Source organism: Lycorma delicatula, chromosome 7 (assembly GCF_047948215.1).
Source record: "Lycorma delicatula isolate Av1 chromosome 7, ASM4794821v1, whole genome shotgun sequence".
Lineage (NCBI taxonomy): Eukaryota > Metazoa > Arthropoda > Insecta > Hemiptera > Fulgoridae > Lycorma > Lycorma delicatula.
The window spans coordinates 11,342,185-11,364,394 of record NC_134461.1 but is presented as its reverse complement, the minus strand read 5'-3'; the positions used below and the strand labels follow the sequence as shown (position 1 = coordinate 11,364,394).

The following is a 22,210-nucleotide window of genomic DNA, read 5'->3' as shown; positions in this document are numbered from 1 at the left end:
AATGAGTATTAACATCATTGAAGGGTCCTTAAAGGGCTACTTTGACTTATCTTGTCTCATTCCATTTCATAATCTGTAGGTAGGGTAGATCATCTCTTTCATTATCCATCCCTTCTTTTTACAGCTGATGGCCATCTTGACACCAAACTACTAGCAAGAATTAAGAATTCTAATTTGTAGTATGTAATAAATAACCAAGATTCAAACTTGAAACTTTCTGATTAAAAGATGGAAATGGAATATAATAAAAAAAATACTAAAATAAACTATTTTTGTACATGCCCTCTCACTGTTTCAGAGTTCTACTCCATCAGCTAATATGTTTGTATTTTTATTTTCTAAAACCGCTTCTAATAATATATATATACATCACCCTCATTAATTTTTTTTTTGCTGTAAAGTTATAGAAAATAAAATAAAATAAATTAATTATAAAATATCTTATACATGAAGACACTACAAAACTATAAAACAGTACAAAAATTAGTAAAACCACATTGAAACAGCCCAGATAAAAAGTGGACAAATTGTTTATAAGGTGTGACTGTTAAATAACAAGACTAATGCTGTAAAATATTTTATTTTAAATTTATACATATTTAGTTATTATCCCTTTCAATAAGCACCCCTCCTCTATCCCTACAACACTCCATGTGAATTTTCCGTTGTTCAAAATAGTGCCGGAAGTTTTCTTCTGTGAGCACTTTCATGACACGTGCCGCTTTTTTCACATCTTCAACAGTTTGAAATCTTGTTCCTTTGCAGATTTGACCTTGGGAAACAGATAAAAGTCACATGGTGCCACGTCATGTGAATAAGACAGAGGTGGTCTAACACTGGGATGTTATACTTTGCTAGCAATGTCTTGATAGACATTGCAGCACTGGCAGTGTGAGCCGGTGCGTTGTCCTGATGAAGAACCCATCGCTTGTTCTTCCACAGTTCAGGTTGTTTTTTTCTTATTTTTTCAAGGAGTTGAGCAAGGACCAAAAGGTATTAATGTTGATTAATAGTTTGACCTTCAGGAACCCAATGAAGGTACACAATCCCATGAATATAAAAAAATCAATCATCATCGCTTTAAATTTTCATTTACTCATTCGAGCTTTTTTAGCTGTCGGTGAAGTTGGGGGGCCTTTCAATCCACGGATTGATGCTTAGTTTCTGCATCATAAGTGAAAAACCAAGATTCATCGCATATTATCATTCTTTCCAAAAACTTAAGGTCATTTTCAATGGCATTCAAAGTGTCAAAACAAAAACCATTTTCACGCACACTTTTTGCATGTTAAAATTGTTATATAATAATTGCCTTGCACATTCTTTGTCAATTCCTACAGTTTCAGCATCACACAAATAGTTAACCAATGGTCAAATCAGATCAGATTGCCAATTTTTGTAATATTTTTATCTGTTTTTGACGTGGAAGGGTGACCCAGGTCAACATCATCTTCAATGTCTTTTCGGCCATCTTGGAAACGCTTAAACCACTCAAAAAGCCATACACATGATAAACATTCATTGTCATATACTTTTTTTAATAAAAGATAAGTTTCAGTAATGGTTTTTCCAAGTTTCATATAAAATTTCACGACAATTCTTTGCTCTAATAAAACACATCATTTTTTTGGCAAAACAAGAAACAGGTGTTATCCAAACGAAAGCCACGGCCAGACTAATATATCTACAGAAACAAATGGCAACAATCAAAAAAGAAGGCTTCATGCTACAAAGCTGTCGGTCGTATGAATTTGGTGTAAGTGCAGTTCTTCTGCAGCAGCATTAGTCATGTTGTTTAATAGCCATGCCTCGTATTTAGCATACTTCATAAAATAACCTTATGGAGAACTTAGATTGAATTCTATATCATATTCTTATTTTAAAAAATGTTTCTCGTAAAGAAATCTAATTAAAAGTAAGGTTAGAATTTTTTTTAAATTTAACATAGTTGAAATTTGGCAAGTTTTAGATTGTATTATTTATTATTTTTATTGTAACTCTGTTAAATACAAATTTCAAGGTAAGTAAAATTCAATCAGTAAACCTAAACTTTAAAATAACATTAGCGTAATAGAAATTTTACATCTAGAATATATATTTTTTTAAGATTTGTTTAACTCATTAATTGTATTAAGTAATTTATTTAGATACTGACAATAGTCTGTAGTTAGATATTATAGAATAGAAGTTCAGCAATTTGGCAAAAGGAATGAAAGATGTATAAGTAATTTGTATGAAATCTGTAATACAATAAACATTTTATGTTTGTATTCTTCAATAAAATTCAAATCTCCTGAAGCATAGGGAAATAAAAGTAGAAATAATAATAATATAAATATTTAATTATAAGAAAAGATTAATTTTTTTTTCAGAAATTCACATTATAAAAAACAATGTTTTTATTCACCTTAGCTGTTTTAGAGTAATATGTATATAAATTTGTTTTATGAACGTTAACGTTTTTTTGCTTTCATTTACTATCCATGTTTAGGATTTTTCACTCTAATTCATTAGAACATTTTTTAATAAAATTCAGTTCATTGAAAGCAAATTATCTCCATACCAGTAGTCTTACTGTTTTAAAATATGTTTCATAATTTTTTTTAAATTTTATCACAAGATAGTCCAAGAGATAAGGGTATTTTTTTTACTAAGTCTATAGATAAAAATTGTCAAAAAGAGTAAAAATACTTACATTGATTGTAAATAATTCATCGTAGAAAGCAGTGTGGAAGATCGAAACTGTTGTGTAGTGGGTGAAAGTTTGAAAAGTTTCAAAGGTGGTAAATAACTTGGGGTAAAGTTTAAAATTTAAATATAAGTAGAGAATATTGTTTTTACACTCCATGTGTAACTACAGAAAGGTGACTGAAAGATAAGTAGCTGGCAGAAAGCCTCAATGTTGAAAAAATTCTGTAAATCTCTAACAGAATTAATAATAATTTTCCAATAGGAACACCAGTCTTTGGGGCCGGTGTAACTATTCTTTTTTATATCTTTTTTTTGTCCCACTTTGCAGTGCTAAAATATTATCTAAATAACTAATTATGTTTTTAAGCACCTAATTAGACTGCTTTAAATTGTTTTAAATTATTTTTTATTAGTAAAATAAAAATATAAAACCAATTCATTTTTAAAAAGAGGGTTTTTTGGTGTAAGAATTTTAAAACACTTTTTGACAAAATGGTTTTATTTACAGCTAATTACATAGGTTCAATAGGCAGAAAAAATAATAAATGATAGTATTATATTTTTGTTAATATTTATCAAAATCTTCAAATATTTTTTTTTTATTCAAAAACATTTTATTTTTTATCTTTGAAAACACTTTATTGAGCATTTATATGAAAAGAACATAAAAAAATATAAATGTTTTATAACCTATAAAATAATAAACTATGCAATTTTCAAAGTGCCTAGTTATTGGTCCAATGTTTTCAGTCTTTACTTGCAGTCTAATGCATGTGCATTACAGATTTTCTCTCTACATTCAAGGCAGATGGGGATTTGACAATTGACACATTTATACTGTGTTTTCCTTTTCTTAATTGAAGGAAATTTTCCACAGGTTTTTCTCGTGGGCATCTTATCACAGAGCTCTCCATGATGTCCTTGTTTCTGGTCTTCACCAAGCATTTTCATTATGAGATCCCTTGTGTCCCTTTGAAGATTTGGTATTTCCAGTTTCCTTCTTAGATGGAGTTCAACAAGTGCCTTGGCAAGATTTTTAGTGAATTGAAATCTTGTCATAATTTCTGTGTTGATGTAGCACATATACAAAATTTGTGTCTACACTTGCAATGCTAACAAGTCTGTAAAAAACCACCAAGGGCCAGCACCTGGTACTCCTGTTTGGTGCGTACATGGTATACTTCATATCCAAAATATCTACACCACATTTTGTGGTGTTATAATAATTTACAAATTCCAGCATGTTCTTTTCTTCATTTATTTCAATGCTATTATGCATTATGGAAATTAAAAACCACTGCTCGTTTTCTTTGGAACAAATGATATCAATGTTGAACCTGAAATGAGCTAAATTTAGAGGTTGGTCCAAACCGGAAAGGAATTCAACAGGTATCTCCTTTTTATCTTTCCTCATGATGCCTAAATAAGTTATGCCCCCTTTTTCAAGCTAGTTCGTAACCTCCATACTTGTAAACCAAACTGCTGTGATGTTACGGTAACTTCCTTTGATTGGTTTGCACAGCGTAACAGTGGCTTGAGTTGGTTTGCTGAAGTTGTACTCTTCAGGAGTAAGTCATATTCCATCATCCTTTCCCCTATAAATATAGGCATTTTATTAGAAGGATGTTTTGGCGACTGCCAAGTACATAATTTTTATGCCATAATTTTGCGGTTTCCTCGAAATATACATTCAGAAACTGTACCTACCTCTAAATGGGACTAATATCTAATCAGTTACTTTTTCTGATAAACTGTACATCTGTTTAGAGTTTTCAATCACATTGGTAAAAATTTCTGATATTGCAGCTGTTTTATCACAAGCTTTCCTTAAATGTTGGGATTGAGTATCGTCAAATCTCAAACATGAGAGTAAAATTTCAAAGCACTTTATTGCATAGAAACATTGAAAAATCGCCTATTATTGATAACTATCAAACATGGATGTAGTGGTTTCATGGTTAGATTTTAAAACAGAGGACAAAAACAATAAGCCGATTAAAGCATGAGTAATATATTTCTTACTGCTACAACTTTTACATTTGCGTGTATAACTGTTTAATTAATTACGTTAAGATCAAACAGCACATCATTCCATATTTCTATCTTTTCAAGCTTGTTTCCTAATCTTTTTGCTATTCCAGTCAAGCCCATAGGTGAACACCAACATACACCATCCTCTAATGATGGTGTATGTTGGTGTTCACCTATGGCACTCATCCTTGGCTTATCTGTACACCAAGGATAACATGGTCCACACTCATTATTTTTCATTTGGCCTGAAACATATTCTGGCAACTTCTTATCAACTAGTACAATTTCGTTGTCCAACTCGCCACTCCTTCCAGCATCTTCAAGCCCTGTTTCACTGTCCTTGTCCTTTGTATCTTACAAAGAACACTTAACACTTCATCATACAACATATAATCTGGGTCAATGTCGAAATCGTCCACGGACTCACTTATTTCTGAGGCATTATCATCTACTTCCAATTCTTCAAACATTAAGTTTATGCCTTCTTCATAGTTTTTGTCATCAAATGCAACCTGCCTACTGGTACTTGGACGGTCCACATTTGTCCACACTATTAATAAAATTTTTTACTAAATTTACATGTTGACACTTTACAAAATATATATGCCCACACTATTTACAAGATATATACGTCCACGCTATTTACAAAATGTGTTTACAGGATGTATTATTAATTACACACTCTTTAAAGAAACAATAAAACATTTATACTTATAAATACACAATTAATAAATACAAGATATAACGTATGCAGAAAGATCCAGTATGACAGACCAGCACGTAACAAATGCACACAGAAATATCTGGTTATAAGACTGGGTGAGTTTCACACAATGATAAACCACTGTCAAATATTGCCCTCAGACTACATGAAAACAGGTTTGTTGTGGAGAAAGGTAGTGGAGGATAAGCTACTGAGTAATATAGAGATCAAGGTCATGTAGAGATGTTAGGATATGAAAACAGAATTTCTCCCCTGTCTCAGACACTTGTGGTTGGATAAAGGTGTTAAATCATAAGGTCTATGTCCACAAACTCGTATGTATAATGTAAATAAGCGTATAGGCTCATATGCAAAAAGGTAGAAAAAAGTAGGTAGTTTTCTCTTAAAAAATCTCGAATGAAAGTGACTGGAACGCAGGACAGTTTTCAACAACCTCAATGATATCTTGGAAATTTCTTAATGAAAATCATTATGGTATGTCCACCATTGTAGATACACCTTTTTTGTTTGTCTAAGCTCATTTTCCCCCACATGTCTTATTTACCCCCACAATGGTTTATTTACATTATGTATTAAATATTATAGTTTATATTTTTTCTTTCAAATCAGTGGGTATTTGCAAAGAAACTATAAATATAATCTAACTAAACTTAACCTACGCTACCTTGCTTGCTTGCTAACCTGCACTATCGAGCGAAGTGAGCGTAGTTTGGTTAGATTATATTTATAATTTCTCTGCAAATACCCACTGATTTGGAAGAAAAAAATGGAAAAAAAGTGGCTGTGAATTTTAAAAAAGTGATATTCCATAAACTCTAAACTTAAAATTTTTGTTAAAAACTTATTACATCTAATTTTTAATATCAATATGTAAGTAATTTACTATAAAATAACAATTATTATTTTTTTAATGAGTTTAAATAGTTATTCTTAAAAAAAAAAAAACACTGTGGGAGAGAAACAGAAAATACCCAAAAAAGTTGTGTAAATAATAAATACATATGAATAACTTATAACACAGATTACAATGTAAGCAATAAGATTATGCCTTTATTTTTTTACCTTCAGAGTTAATCAAATAATATTGTCAATTCAAAAAATTTATTTTATTTCTTTAATGTTTTTTAATATAATTTAAACAACCAATTAATTTTTATACTCTCATTGAATCCAAAGTGGTTTTCAAACAAAGTTTTTTATTTACAAAATATAATTGGTATTAGATGAAAACTTCTCACATATTTTGTACAATACAATGTTCTACATCAACTTTACCCCAAGTGATTTACTAACCTTGAAACTTTTCCAACTTTCAGCTACTACAACATCCCAACCCCATAGGGGAAGACACCTGCCTTGTGATGCTTCCAGTCACCACCCCACCACCCCTGTTCCTAGCGCTGATGGGCTTTTGCCGTCTTTGACTTTGAGTCGTCTTTTGCCCTCTGACTTTTTACATCTCATAGTAATAGGCCTGGCCTCATTGGGATGCCACCGATGTAAATGCTTTGGTAGACATTTACATCAGTGATTTATGAACTCAGCTTTTGCCTTCGCTGTAGGCCTCATCCGAACACCTGCTACAACATCTCGATTTCCCCCCCCCATCCCCCGAGGGGAGAAGATCCCACCTCGTAGCGTGTCCGGTCGCTACACCACCCCCTCCGTTCCTAGCCAGTAGTGGCTTTAACGGAGGACATCTTCTCGCCCTCGAACTGATTGCGCACCACAGCTTTCAGTCCAGGCCCCGCAGAGATGCCACCGATGCAGATGTCCAATGAACTTTACCGATCTGCATCGGTAAAGTTCACCCCGAGATAGTTTTTCCAAATTTAAATTTAGTTCCTGGAAAATCTCTTTGTGTTAACTATTTCAAAAGTATTTTTTCTCAGAATTCTCAAGAATTCTTGAAAAAAGATGTAGGCTACTCATTGAAATCTCAATTTGGGTAAGTTTTACAAGCATTTTTGAATCAAAATTGTGTTAGGTTACTGGTATTGGTTAAATTATCATTAAATTACAACCTATCATTAATAATTTTTAAAAAAATATTTTAAAAATATTGAAAATATCAACTTCAACAACATAGGGGCTAAATATAAAAAATGTAAAGTGCAAAGAAGACAAGAAACCCGCTTGAAGCACTTATTTAGCGAGTCAAAATGGTATTGCTTTTAACAGTTTTTTCATAATATTTGAGAGGTAATAACTTTTTTATTGGTACAATATACAACAATTTTTTTTATTTGCCATAATAAATAATATATAATAATAATTTTTTTTAGATGCCATAAGCATCTATCTTGTAAGTTGTGCAAATTTGAGATTTTTATCACCAGCTCCATCAGAGTTATTTGAAGCCAAAATTTGAATTTTGTTTTTAAATTAGTTTAAAAATTCATAAAAAATTAGGAATAAGTATATCACCATTAACATTATTTATGGCAAAACTACTAATATATACCTACATATAAAAAAATAAATAAAAAATAAAAATCAAATAAATAAAAGTAATTCCTGCCTCTTGAAAAAAATTACCAAAAGTGAATTTCACCATTTTTAATGTTCAACTTTATTGGTAATTTTCTCATAGAAAGTAGAGCGATAAGTAAATAAACCACTGGACCAATATTTTACCCTGAGAAAATATGATTAAATATCTTTTTGTTTTATTCTTCCTGGACCGATAGTTTTTTTAGTTATAATTTTTTCTGTAAGCCCCTACAATCATAAAAATAGCCCCCACAGGTAAACTGCTTAAATAAAAAATTTAAAAAGTAGTTTTAAGGTCTTGAAACATGTAGGAAACAAGTGGGTAAGTTTCTTTTTTTTTTTAATTGGTCAAAATTATTTGTCTGCCTGTAGTATTATGATGTTATTTCATAATTATTAGTGCAATTATTTCCCACCACATTTGGGGATTACACTTAACAGTATATGGTGGACATTACACAATAAAGACCTCTATCCATATCATCCTCAACCAGTTCAGTGTCTTGAAGAAGGTAATTATAATCTGTGGCTGAATTACAATGTTCTTCCATCGCTGATATTATTTACAGATGAAGCAACATTTATGAGAGTTGGGATAAGCAGTACACAAAATAAACATTTTTCGAAATATGACACTCCTTTTAAAACCATTGAAACTAATTTCCAGCACTGTTTTTCATTAAATCTCTGGAGTGGGATAACAAGTAATGTACTTATCAGACCTCACATTTTCAATGGTAGACTCAAAGGTAACTGTTACCTGAACTTTCTTCAAGAAGAGCTGTTGGTACTTTTTGAGGATGTTCCATTTAGTACAAGAACTGATACGTATTTGTTACACAATGGTGCACCGACCCATTTTTATGGTCCTGTTATTCATTATTTGAATGAAACATTTCCTAACTGCTGGATCGGTCGAGGAGGACCTCAACTATAGCCAGCTAGATCACCTGACATGAATCCCTTGGATTTTTTTTTTTATGAGGATATATGAAAGTGTTATTGTATGCACAAAAATCAGAAATTGGAAATGAATTTTTTTCAAATCACATAGGCTACTGAGAAAATCAAAACCAACCAAAAATGCTATCGCATCTGTAACTCGCTATGCTGAAAAGTGTTTTCAGGTTAATGGTAGGCATTTTGCCTACCATTACACAACAGCTGATGTAATGTAACAATAATTTTTGCATTTTTATTTGGTTTTAGAAGTTTAGTTTATTTTTACAACTTTATCCAATAATATAAGGCTGTTCATTTTAGTGTAAAAATGTAATTCAGTATATTCAATATCAAATGTACTGATCTGCATTAAAGAATACAATATTTTCTTACGCTATTATTTATTTACTTTATTTATATAAATCTTCTCAGAATTAAATTCTCTATCGATTTAATCAATATGTTTTATTTGTTTATTGGCAATTTAACAAAGTTATACACTAAAACTAAAAAACTGTGTTTTCAACTCAATTTTACCCTATTTCATAGAAAATAATGGTGATACACTTCTGGGACCCATTTTTTTAAATTCTTCAGGTCAAAAACCATAAGAAATTGGCTCATTAATTTACCTTCCTAGAATTTCAGTAAGACTTCATTTCAGCAGAGGAGCAGAAATTGGGGTAAAATCTTTTTAAGTTTTATATGTAAAAATTTGATGAAAATTGTTTGGTCATTCTTGAGTTACGTTAAATTTAAAGTAAAAAAAAACAAAAGTAAGGTTATGTTAACTGTGTGGTGTATTTTTCATATGAACTCATGCAGTGAGTCACAGTGGTGAGCGAGTTGAAATTTGATGCTTGTATATAGGATCTACTGGTTATTCAAACATATGTAGTGCATTGTATCCTGAAAATTTAGTGCGTTTCTGATTGCAAAGTAATGGGGTGTCAGGAGATGAAAAGTTGGTCTTCTTGTGCAGAACCGCGCAAGTTTCTTTTTTTTGTTTGACTAACATGGGTTTCAGTTAAGTAAGATTCTCTGCTGCATTTGTAACAGTAAACATAGATCTATATTACTGAACGATTTCAGTAGTAGTAGAAATAATGTAGGAGGAATTTAAACCACATAGTTCTGAAGAATGTAAGATGTTGTGCAAAGTGTATTAAATTAGGTTTCCTAAAGATTTGTTGACAGTACAGTACATAAGAAGTTGCCAAGCTGATGGATTTCTATTGTAATATAGATTTTTATTTATTTTTTATTTTGTTTTATTTTTTATTTGTTAAACAGTACTTATTTAAAACTTTTTTTTTACAGTTATTATTTGGAATTACTTCTTAAATCAGCAGTTATTTATAATGTAGTAGGTATTTATTATTTTTTTATTTCAGTTTTCTGACTAACTGATTAATAGTTGTTTAAAAGTTAGATTTAAGATATTACTAGCTTTAGAATTTATCAGTTAATATGTTTTTTGTTTTATTTTTTTTTTTTTAATGCATGGTTTAGAATATCTGCTTATGCTATTACTCACCCTGCTATCATTTATTTATTTTATTGAGAAATGAGATAATGCTTAGAGTAGGAGTTTAATTCTTACAAAAATTTAGTCAAAAATGATGTATCTAAAGAGTTCTTGTACAAAGTACATCTAAATTGCTGTGAAGCAATTAATTAAATTCTCGTAACTGACCATTTACTTTAAAAAAAAAACCATTTAGATCATGTTAAATTAGAATGTGTGTCTCCTTGAATTTGACCTCACCATTCTTACTATCATAGAAAAACAGTAATAACAAAACAAATAAATAATCAGTTTACCTATTTATTGAATTTTAAAAATAACAAATTGGTTTATAAAATTTGAGAATACGCAAGTTGTGCAAAAAATAGTGCCTGATTGTTTAACACACTACCTTGCCACATCGATGCACCTTATCCCGTAACTTATTTATTATTTTCTATTCTGAAAGAGTGATTTGTTTTGAGATATCAGTTTCTTAATTTAAAAAATTTGTTGCTACTTGAAATTTATTAACAGGTTAAGGATATTTGTAATGATGTCATAGATAATTTACAATTCTAATTTTGAAAATTAATGTAGAAAATTTAATGTGAGAAGGAAAGCAACCATATCAATAAAAAAAAACTGTGTGTCTGGCTATCATGGATGATTTAATACATTATATCAATTAATTGAGAAAAGTTTCAGATTTTCTAGCCCTATAATCCACCAAATTATTATTGTTTTTCTCAAGTACACAAAAATTTATATAAGGTAAGTTCATACTGATCAACATGATCAGTATGATCATGTTGAGATGAATTCTCATCTTGAGTTGATGAGATGAGATCATGTTGATGTATTCTCATGCAAGATGTGAGATGAATTCGCACTTGAAACTCAGTTTGAAATATTAATTATGTTAGTATGAAACTTGGTTCTTCTACTTTTTACCGGTTAACATCAGTCAGGAGAACAGCATCACCCTTCTTCATTACCTAGATTCTGAAAGTTTAAGCAGTTGCTCTCTACTCAGAAAATTGTTGTGGAAGTTTTCTGGGACTGAAAAGGTCCAGTTGTTGTTGAGTAGAGAAACAAGATAAAATAAGTCCTGGTGTTTACTACAAAAAATGATTGCAGCGGAGGATAATGCCTCCTCTCTGATCCTTCATGACAACACCCACTCCTATACTCCTGGTCAAACAACATGAACCTTAATTATTTTAATCGGGAAGTTTTAGACCATTTATTCTAAAGCTTAGACTTGGCTTGTAGTGATTTTCAACTTCTCAAAAAATTGAAGAACTCATTAGGAAACATATGTTTTATAAATGAAGAACTGAGAAAAGCCGTTACTACATTTCTGAATGAACAGGTGGTAGATAAGTATGACAAGGTGTACAAAAAAAAAACCTTTTACATATATACATAAATGTTAAGGATGGCTGTTTGGAAAACAACCTAAGGTGTATACAAGTAAGATAAAAAGATTTATTTAGAAATTTTTATTAGTTTCTTTTTGTAAAATGTATATTACTTTTCATACAACCCTTATAATTTAGAGATATTTCATTATAGTAAAAGTCACGTATAACAAACTCGGTTGCAATGAAATACAATTAATTATTTAACAATAGGATATTTGACATGAGCAGCCTTCACAAATAAATATTACTAATAAAAACAATACTATTCAGTTCCATTGCCTCTCCTTTTAGTTTAATTATTTTAATGTTTTATTTTTCACCTGGTAAATAATCAATGTCTGAATCAGCTCAATACTTCAAACAACAAAAGTAAATAAATTATGAGTAGAATTTATTAGCAGGCTATATTTAGTTCAAATAATTGAACTAGACTCTGTACTAGTAATAAACATTAGACAGGGTTATTTTTTTTTATAAAAACAGATAATGAAAAAATAGAAAGCAGTTCATTCAGTTGAAAACATAGAAGTATGAAAATGAAAATTCAGTGCTAGGAAGAAACAATTTTGAAAAAAAGACATATGACATTTTATTGTAAGTGATGAACTTATTAAAGAAAATTGAATATCACATTCGTGATAAACACCACTTCACAATTTCTGAACTAAGTGAAAGTTTTCTTCAAATTTCAAGGCCCATTGTTTACAAAATTTTGTAGACAGATTAGGTTTTTGTAAATACTGTGAACAGTGTATACTGAAGCAATTTTACAGATGTCCAACAAAAAGAATAGGAACAGAACCAACTTTTCTTTAGGAATACCTGAAAAAAGGAACTGAATTTCTTGACAATATTGTTACTGGAAATGAGAGAAGGATACAGTTCATTGATATTGAGACAAAAGAACAGTCCAAACAATGAATGCAAACACATTCATCAAAAAAGCCCAAAAAATGCAAACAATAAAATTATGGCTACTGTGTTTTGCCAAGGAATTTTGTTGGCAGAATTTGTGAAGCTGGGTACAACAATAACCGCAGATGTTTATTGAAAGCATGGATAAAACTCAGGAGACTGATTTAATTAATGGTGAGGGATGCTAATGAAGCGATCGTATTTTTGCATGACGTCACATCACTGCTTGCGTTAAGGGTCCCCTAAACAAATTTAACTGGCAGATTTTTTATCCACACCCTTACAGCCTTGATTTGGCACCATCTTATTTTCATCTGTTTGCAAAAATTGAAGATTGGCTGATTGCTCAACACTTCAGAAGCAGTGATGAATCCATGAATGGGGTACTTTGGTGGCACTGTTCTTTGAGGAGGGAATAAACAAATTGATGTCATGATACCTCCCGTTAAAGCCCAACAGGGCTAGGAATGGGAGGGGTGGTGTGGCGACCAGAACGTCTCTAGGCGGGTTTCTTCCCCTTCAGGGTTGGGATGGTGTCATGATACGCTTTTGGGCGAGAATTATGTCAAGATGTAATATAAGTATTATGTAACCTTTGTATGTAGTACATTTTTTCAATTTATTAATCAACTGGAATTTATAAACAACCCTTGTAACTGTAGTGTATTAAATTTGATTTCATTTTATTTTTTCTAATAATTAATTTTTGTGTATTTGTATGTACCAAAAAAAATGTTACCTTGTGTGTGTTTTTAGGTAGATTTCCTAAGAAAGGTACTTATTGTAATGTGTACCATGATTCAACTTCTGGAAAATTTTGACATATCTTCGCATTTTGCATCCCCCCACACCCCAAAACATCGTTTTTAAGTTTATATATACATTTATATATATATATATGCAAAATGCATATATAAATGTATATATATACATATATATATTTCACTTTCTTGAGGATACGATAACTGCCGTAATTTTGCGCCAATCACTTTCAAATTGTTCCTTAAAAATCCCAAAATCTCAGTCGAGTTCATTAATGGCCAAAATTGGACCGTGGGGGTGGAAATGGGGGGCCTTTTCAAAAAAACAAAATATCACTATAACTTTCTTATTAAGTAAAATATTGAATTTATTTAAAGTTCCTACTATTCTTTGGATAAGGGCCTAAAACTTAACTGAGTAAGTTTTTTTTATATCACTAACCACTGGCCCAGGGGATTGAAAAAATGGAGTTTCAAAGACAAAAAAATCATACCTTCCTTAATGGGCCTAGTATCAAATCGGTTTAAAGTGTTTGTTAGTCCTCTAAACATTACCTAAAACCTTTCTCTGAAACAATTTTTGATATGACCAACCCTTACAGCAAGGGATAACCAAAATGTTGCTGGAATTGAAAGAAGATGGCGCTTGTCATATGCTAAACATGTGAAAATGTTTTTTACATGCAACTATTGTTGTACTGAGTAAATTTGAAGTTTTTCTTAGCTTTAAGGTGGAAATCTTTTTTATCCCCTATGTAGCACCGGTGAAATCTATCTCCGCCTTATGGCATGCCGAAAGGGATTTTTTAATTTTGTAATAAAATTTTTTGCTTCATATTCTATAACTTGGATGTGAATGTGCTAAAGAAAAAAAATACAGACTACAACTAGTCCTTTGTTTTTGTATTTAAAAATTTTTATTTTAGAATTTTATGTTAAAAAACTTAAAAAATACTACTAGTTTTATTTAATTATTAAATAATTAAATAATAATTTATTATTATTAAATTATTATAAATAATAAATTATTATTATAATTAAATAATTTTGTTTATCCTCCATTCAGCATGAAATTCATTTGTCACTAAATTTGATAGTATTAAAAGTATTATTTTTCCTCATACTCCAATATTTTAATACCAACACCATTGTTTGAGGAATATTAGAGAAATATTTATTTATGTGGTATATTATTTATACTTGAAAACAAACATGACACAAAAAATTGATTTTGTAACTTAAAAAAAAATTATATTTTTTTGTTAGATGTTTCCCGTAATTCATTTCTTCAGCCATATGCTCTATCCTTTCAGAAGTAAGAGTTAAACTTACAGATTCTGCTTCATTTCAAAGTCAGCGTTATATTTATTGATTGGTATAGCTGGCTTATTACTATCAATAAAAATGAGAACCATTACAAATGGATAACTTAATCATTAAGTCACCACTTTTCTTTGATTTGAACCTTCAGTCCAAATTAGAAAGCTTGGTGCTCTCTTGAAAGCTACATTGTCAATTAAAAGTAATTAAAATGTAGTTGCTATTTAATTTTCTCTTAAAACATACTAATTATTTTTTTATATTTTGTTTTGCCAGGTGAAATTATGGATTTTCCCAGAAGGGACAAGAAAAAATACTGGTGAAATACATAGTTTTAAGAAGGGTGCTTTTCATACAGCAATAAATGCTCAGCTGCCTATTTTACCAGTTGTTTTTACACAGTTCTACTTTCTTCATAAATCTGAAAAACGATTTAATCCAGGTAAACTCTTTTTTATTATCATTTCTTATTTTATAATTTTCTTTGGTCATATTTATTAGTTATAAGTGCATCTTATACATAAAAAGGGTGTAAAATAAAGTTAAAAAAAAAAACAATAAAGTGCAATAGCCATTGACTTGTAAACAGAACCAAAAATTAATATATGGTAATTTCTCTACTATAGTTTATTACAATTTGAATTTTAAAATATAAATAATTTATTAAAATTACCACGAATGAGTTTTTTATTAACACAGTACTTAGTCTCTCTTCATTATTATTTGTATTTACGCTTAATCTATATCATTTGTTAAATAAATAATAACACTCATATATCTTAACTGAGGTAATTGCTAAAGGATGATCTGCACTGGACAAACAATAACAGTGAAAGCAGATTTGGAAATAAAACAGGTCAGTTAACTTCACCAAAAATACAAAAGAACTCAACTTCCAATATCTCATTTCCTATTCATGCAGCTAAGGAATTTAATAAATTCTAGAGGATTTCATGCAACAACAACAATGTTGATCCATTTCAGATGAACTCATTCATCTTTCATACCTACAAAGGTAATATTTGTATTTTACATATAGATAAACATTCAGCTATGTTCAGTGCTTATACTTTAAAAGAAGTTGTAAATGTTATTTATCTTATTACTAATGTAATTTACAAATTTTTTAACAATGGAATATTTCTCAGCCATCGTAAGACTTCTGTTGCTATTCCCATCCTTGAAAAAGGTTAGGAAGTTAATTTACAAAATCAGAGGTCAATTTTGTTGTCTGTATTTCTTAAAGTATTTAATAAGTGATGAAAAATTTACTTTCTTCAAAATGGCAAACTTTCAGCATGATTTTAGCAAAAAATTGTCTACTATCACTGTCATTTCCCAGTTTTTAGATTTGAAATGGTATAGATAACAAAAGAATTCTATACTCAATTTGTTATAATCTCAGTAAAGTATTTAACTTATGTTGTACCGATAAAATACCTAGTAGCTAGTTTATCAGACAATCGGTTAAAGTCATATTTTACAAACTGTAAACAGGTAATTAAATTTTTTTATAAGAATACATATGTAACATGTACATTCTCACTTCAAGATGTAGAATACAGAGCACAACAAGGTAGTGTACGATACTGCATTCCTTGTTTTCCCTATTGCTAATTAATGAGCTTTTTCAAAAATCTTGAAATATTCAATGCCACCTACTTTTCAAGTTGACATAACTGTATCTATATCTGAAGATAATTTTTTTAAATGACTTTAATATTCCATGTTAACAGAATTATTCACTTTATGGAACCTGATTGCATAACTTTAAAAATGGATAAAATCTTAGAATTTTGCCCCTCAGGTGTACAGAACATTGCTAATCATAGATAGATTACCATTAATATTAACAACAGTATTTAGTTGTACCCATAAAGTGAAATTTCCGAATGTTGTACTAGATGTCAAATTTTCTTACGGTGAACAAATTGATTTTGTTTGCAACACTGATAATTAAAAATATTAGCCTACCTGGGTATTTATATTTATGAAAGTCTTCGCTGAGTCATGTACTCCCACCCGTACAATTTATAGAACATGCGAGCATGTATTATCATAGAGAAGATTCCACGTAAAAGTGCGCCTAGATATTTGTTTTTATGTGAGTGATAAAGGTTTGTGAGAGTCTCTTTATAGTGATGAATGCTGATAATTGTTTATCACTTAAAAAGATCAATAAGAATTACACCTCTGAGAAAAATTGTTTTTTAATTATGAGACCAGTTATCCGACATGTATTCATACAATATGAATGATCAGACATTACTGAACATTTCACCCAACAAATTTCTTACATCCATGACATCCAATATATATGTTTGTACTGATGATTCATGAATTTTTTGAGGTTTTACATTTTTTGGTTCATAAAAACCGATCAGGGAATTCACCTTCATCTGTTGATGTAAATGTTTAAAAATGGGACACTTATTTTAATGTATTATTACCCTGGGCCGTAAAACTAAACTGAGGTCAACATAGTGCAATTTGACACAGGAGGAGGAATCATACTGATCTGGCTGAGAAGGCCCAATCATTATTTGCAGTTATAGATTTGAAATGAATGTTATTTTTGAACATCCTTCATAATGTTTTATATTTAATTGTAACATACCTAACTAAATAACTCATATACATTAAAATTACACAAAAAATTAAATGTGCTGTAGAATATACACCGGGCAAACACTTGTGGCAAACAAGGGTAAACCAAAAAAGGGTCAACCTTTTTACAAGTAGAAGATAACAAGTTTCTTCAGTCTACATGGTGTTATAAAATGCATATTTACATCTGTGTGTAATTTTTATAAAATTCTTCTGTCCAAGAATCTACTTTTTTAATTCTCTTTAATTTATTAAAATAAGCTCTGCCGACCTCCAAAATGGAGTGGTAGCTTCTCTTTTTTTCATTTGTAAGGTTCTGGATTCAAATTTCAATCTGGCTTGTCTTTTTTCATACACACCAAAAATTTATTCTTTCAACAACTACAATTGAGTCACAATACCTGTTGTTATTTAAACAATAAAGAATAAAATTAACATGGGGATATTTCTTGCTCTTCATGTTATATGAGCGAATATTATGATTAACTGCATGATTCATATGTTTTATTATATAAAGGCAATACACTGAAGAACATACATGATAGGCAAAATGGAAATATGTAATTTTATAAACCTTGTTAGCAGTTATCCCTGTAACATAGCCACCATTACACATAGGAAGTACAAGACGTATAATAATTTAGTAAAATAGGATAATCTAAGAAATCATGAATACAAATGAAATAAGCAGTCTTTAAAAAACATTAGAAATATTATGTACAGAGTGAACATTAAAATTTAATGTTGAAATAATTTAACGCACATTTGAGCCCTTTGAGGTAAAGTTGGGTTGATAAAAACCAAAATTCTGTCTCCTAAGCGCTCACCATTTCCTCTCTTGACATCTCTCAAAGTAATTAATATTGTTTTTGTGATTCATCGATAATCTGTTAGTAGTAAACCAAGGGAGAAAGCTCATGATCACTAATTTTTAACTACTACCGATGTATAAGCATAACATGTGTGCTTTTCATTCACGGTTATTCATATTCATTTGTATAATGTGTGGACCAAACTTAAAAACTACTGCATTTTGTCAGGAGTGTATAATGTGATAACAGTTTACTGATCCTGTCATCAGTGACTTAAAGTAGATGATGCATGTATTTATCTAAAGATTTCTTGTTCTAATTTTAGCCCATTTTATATGGCAGATCTGCCTTTAAAATCTTTTAAAAATGGAGTCAATTTATATATTAAGATTTATAGGATATATTTTGTTTAGCATAAATAATAAAACTTTATCGCCTATTATTTATATTTTTTTACGAGGGACAGTTGAAATGTAATGCACAATGGAATGTAACATAACGATGTTGCAATGAATAACAAAGCAACAAATGCCATCATCTAGTAGTTTCATTCCCTTTCTACTATTAACGTTTCCAAACTTGTTGACTCACACCCTCTTATTTTCTGTCGATCACCATTATTATAAAGTCAACTACCTGTTAAGTCAAGATGTTTAAAATAACATGCAACAATTGAATTTTCAATAATGGAAAAATGCTAATGACACTATTGAAGTATTGTGAGTAGGCAAGTAATAAAATTTTGTGCATCAGAAGTTGGTTAAGTGAATATCAGGGATGAACCCCTTATATAACCGACTACCTGGAAGCTGGGTAACTGTAAATCTGTGCGACAGAGACATTAAAACATCTTAGGATATGTGAGTATCATATTCAACAATCCACATAGCCGATGATGCTTGGCCACATGCATGATTTTTGGTGGATCAATGAGATGGCTGATATTCTTCATTGACAGAATGAGAAATACAGCTCACCATCAGGAGAAGTGTGTAGTTGTAAGTGGTTGCTATATGGAAAAATAAATGTAAGTTTTTGAAGCAAATAAAATGTATGGTTTTCATTTGTGAATTGTGAGTAATTAAGTATTACATTTGAGCTACCTCTTGTAGTTTACATTTTTCACAATTGAGTTGGCTGTAACATTATTTATAAAATTACAGTATTAGATACTTATGTTCTAAATTAAACTGCAACAAAACAAGTGTTTCTATAAGAAAAATAACAATAATAATATAATTTATGGAATGAAAAATTATTATTCATTAACGCATATGTTTATTATAATTTGTAGTATAAACCTCTATCATTGAACACAACATACCAAACATTTCTTTACGTACAGAAATAAGATTATCATCTACATTCAAAAATATATCTAGTAGATTTTTAAAAAATTCAGTGAACCAGCTTTTTGATATATAATTTGTCAAACCTTTGATGTACATATGAACAACTTTGTATGATTTTAATGTTAGATATTGCACACAATGTTATATGGAATAAATTAATTCTTATAACTGATATATATATAAAACACTGGCATAACTGTAACAGTACCATAGAGTAACTACATCAAAAGAAATATGACTACAAGCAGGAGATTGGTTATTATTTTTATCAATAAAGTTTCACTCTAATTTTTGTTTTATTTAATTATATATTATTTTTTTAATATTCTATATTGTATTTAGATTATTTAATGTTACAGTCGACTCTATTGACAAAAGTATAACTACATACAAGTAATTAAGTTTTACTATTATAGTAATTTTAATTTTAAAATTTCTTAATTATTCAATGAAAATAGTATAAATAGTTTTACTGTTGAGATTAATAACATATATTTTGAGCCATTGTGTATATCTATACATCAACTGACTGCTTTGTTACCATTAAAAACAAAACTAAAAACGTTTTTCTATCTATAGAAAATGACCTCTTTCACCATACTTAATATTGAAACAAATAAAACAAAACTAATATAAATAAGAAAATTAAATTAAAATACAGATCGAGTTAAAACTAAACGGGTAAGTAACTCATTTGGAAAAAACATACATTGGAAACCATTATATGAAAAAACTTTATCAAATTTTAAAAAAGAAGTAAATATTAAATAAACTCATAATTTACAGTAATTTTGTTATAATAAATGTTCAGAATGTCCTCCATTTGCAACTGTACAGGCATCAACTTATTTTTTTATGTTAGAAGCTACTTTTTTTTATTGTTGCAGCACTATTAGTATAGTTTACATACTACTATCGATTGTGTGAGGATTATTTCAGAACAATATTTCAATTAGCCCTTCACCCAGAGGTCCCGGGTTCGAATCCCGGTCAGGCATGGCATTTTCACACACGCTACAAATCATTCAGCTCATCCTCTGAAGTAATGCTTAACTGTGGACTCGGAGGTTAAACAAAAAAAAAAAAAAAAAAAAAAAATATTTAAATTAAATAACCACAAAGAATAATTCAGTGGAAGATAAATCTGGCAACTTAGGTGATCATAGACCAAAGAAAATGACTTTCATCCCAAAGAACTTGCCTAGCAACAACATTGTGTTATTTGCTGTGCGGGCTGTTGCATTATCTTGCTGCAACCAGCAACCGCTTTCATCTTCTAGTAGCGCTATGATATCAGTTATTATCTGTTGATAGCATTCAAATGTTACTGTTTCTGTCAAAAAATATCGAACCCACTATTCTCTTCCAAAAAATTGCACACCAAACCGTGATCTTTTCTGAATGTAATGTAGTCTTGTGGAAAACACATTGGAGTTCTTTGTGTTGCAATATCAGTTGTTCTGATATAAACCAATTGCATTACTGAGTTGCATTATTGAGGGGTGACTTTGCAGACACCCCTGTATGACATTCCAATCTGTTGAGATAGCCTTCTTAAAGATTTTTGAAGTAATCATTCAAAGGATGTGGGGATGCATTCTAAAGATTCATCATTTAACACTGTCGCCCGGCTGGACCATTTTCATTCATCTACAATACAGATTTCTGTATGAGTAACTACACATTAAGTCATTGACTTGTTGAGTATGTTTGTTAGAGGAAAAACTATACCAATCTTCCTGCTATTTTAAAAAGATTGTGATTTAAAATAACTCAAGAATAATTCCACATCAAGACTGTAAATCACATGATAGTCTTTTTATAGTACACCTATTGCCAGTCACTGACAGATAAAATACGAAGAGATTACTTCATCTTGGTGGATTACTTCATCTATGTTATTACTACAAGGTCAAGCATTACTGATCCACTTGTTAGTGCCTACCTAAAGCAAATTTTCCACTTCAATGGAGTAATGAATTTAGGGTCGTATAACTTTTCATTACTATGAATTTATTATTAATATTATTTTATTTATAAATATTCCAACAATAAAACAATACACATTACAAGAAATTACAATCCCATTAATGAAATAAACATACTAATATAGTAAATTTCTTAAAAAATGTATTCCCATACCGTGTAAAATATCGGTTTTTTCATGTCTTTGAATTCATGAAAAATTTTTTTTTTTACAGGACAAGTAGTTATAACAGTATTACCACCCATCGAAACAGAAGGTCTAACATCATCTGATTTACCCGAGTTAATGAATAAAACAAGAAATATTATGGTAGATGTATTTAATGATACATCAAAAACATTAAAAGATAAATTACTTCTATAAATATACATCTGTGATTACAGATATGTATAAATTTAACTATCCTAATTTTACCAGTTCTTCTCCAACCCCTGTCTTTTGTCTGTAAGAAAAAACATAATGTAAGTTGATGTATATTAGCAATATTCTTTTTGACCAAAATTTGGAAAGAAGTGGTTGAGGAAATCAGGAACAAAAGTCAAAAGTTTTCTAATATCGTGATTCTTCATAAATTTGATTGTATTCAACTATAAAAATTTTAGATTAGATATACTACGGTTAAGTTTAGATTACAAGTACTT

The 22,210-nt window shown here is 30.0% G+C and overlaps 1 protein-coding gene across 1 annotated transcript in view; it reads left to right on the top strand.

Moving 5' to 3' along the window:
• Nucleotides 1-21,969, top strand: part of Agpat1 (1-Acylglycerol-3-phosphate O-acyltransferase 1) — a 33,930-nt gene extending 11,961 nt beyond the window's left edge. The window contains exons 4-5 of the mRNA XM_075371568.1: nucleotides 15,088-15,253; nucleotides 21,784-21,969. Coding sequence (XP_075227683.1) covers nucleotides 15,088-15,253; nucleotides 21,784-21,932 — 315 coding nt within the window. The 3' untranslated portion in view covers nucleotides 21,933-21,969. The remainder of the gene's footprint in view (nucleotides 1-15,087; nucleotides 15,254-21,783) is intronic.
• Nucleotides 21,970-22,210: the final 241 nt, after the last annotated feature.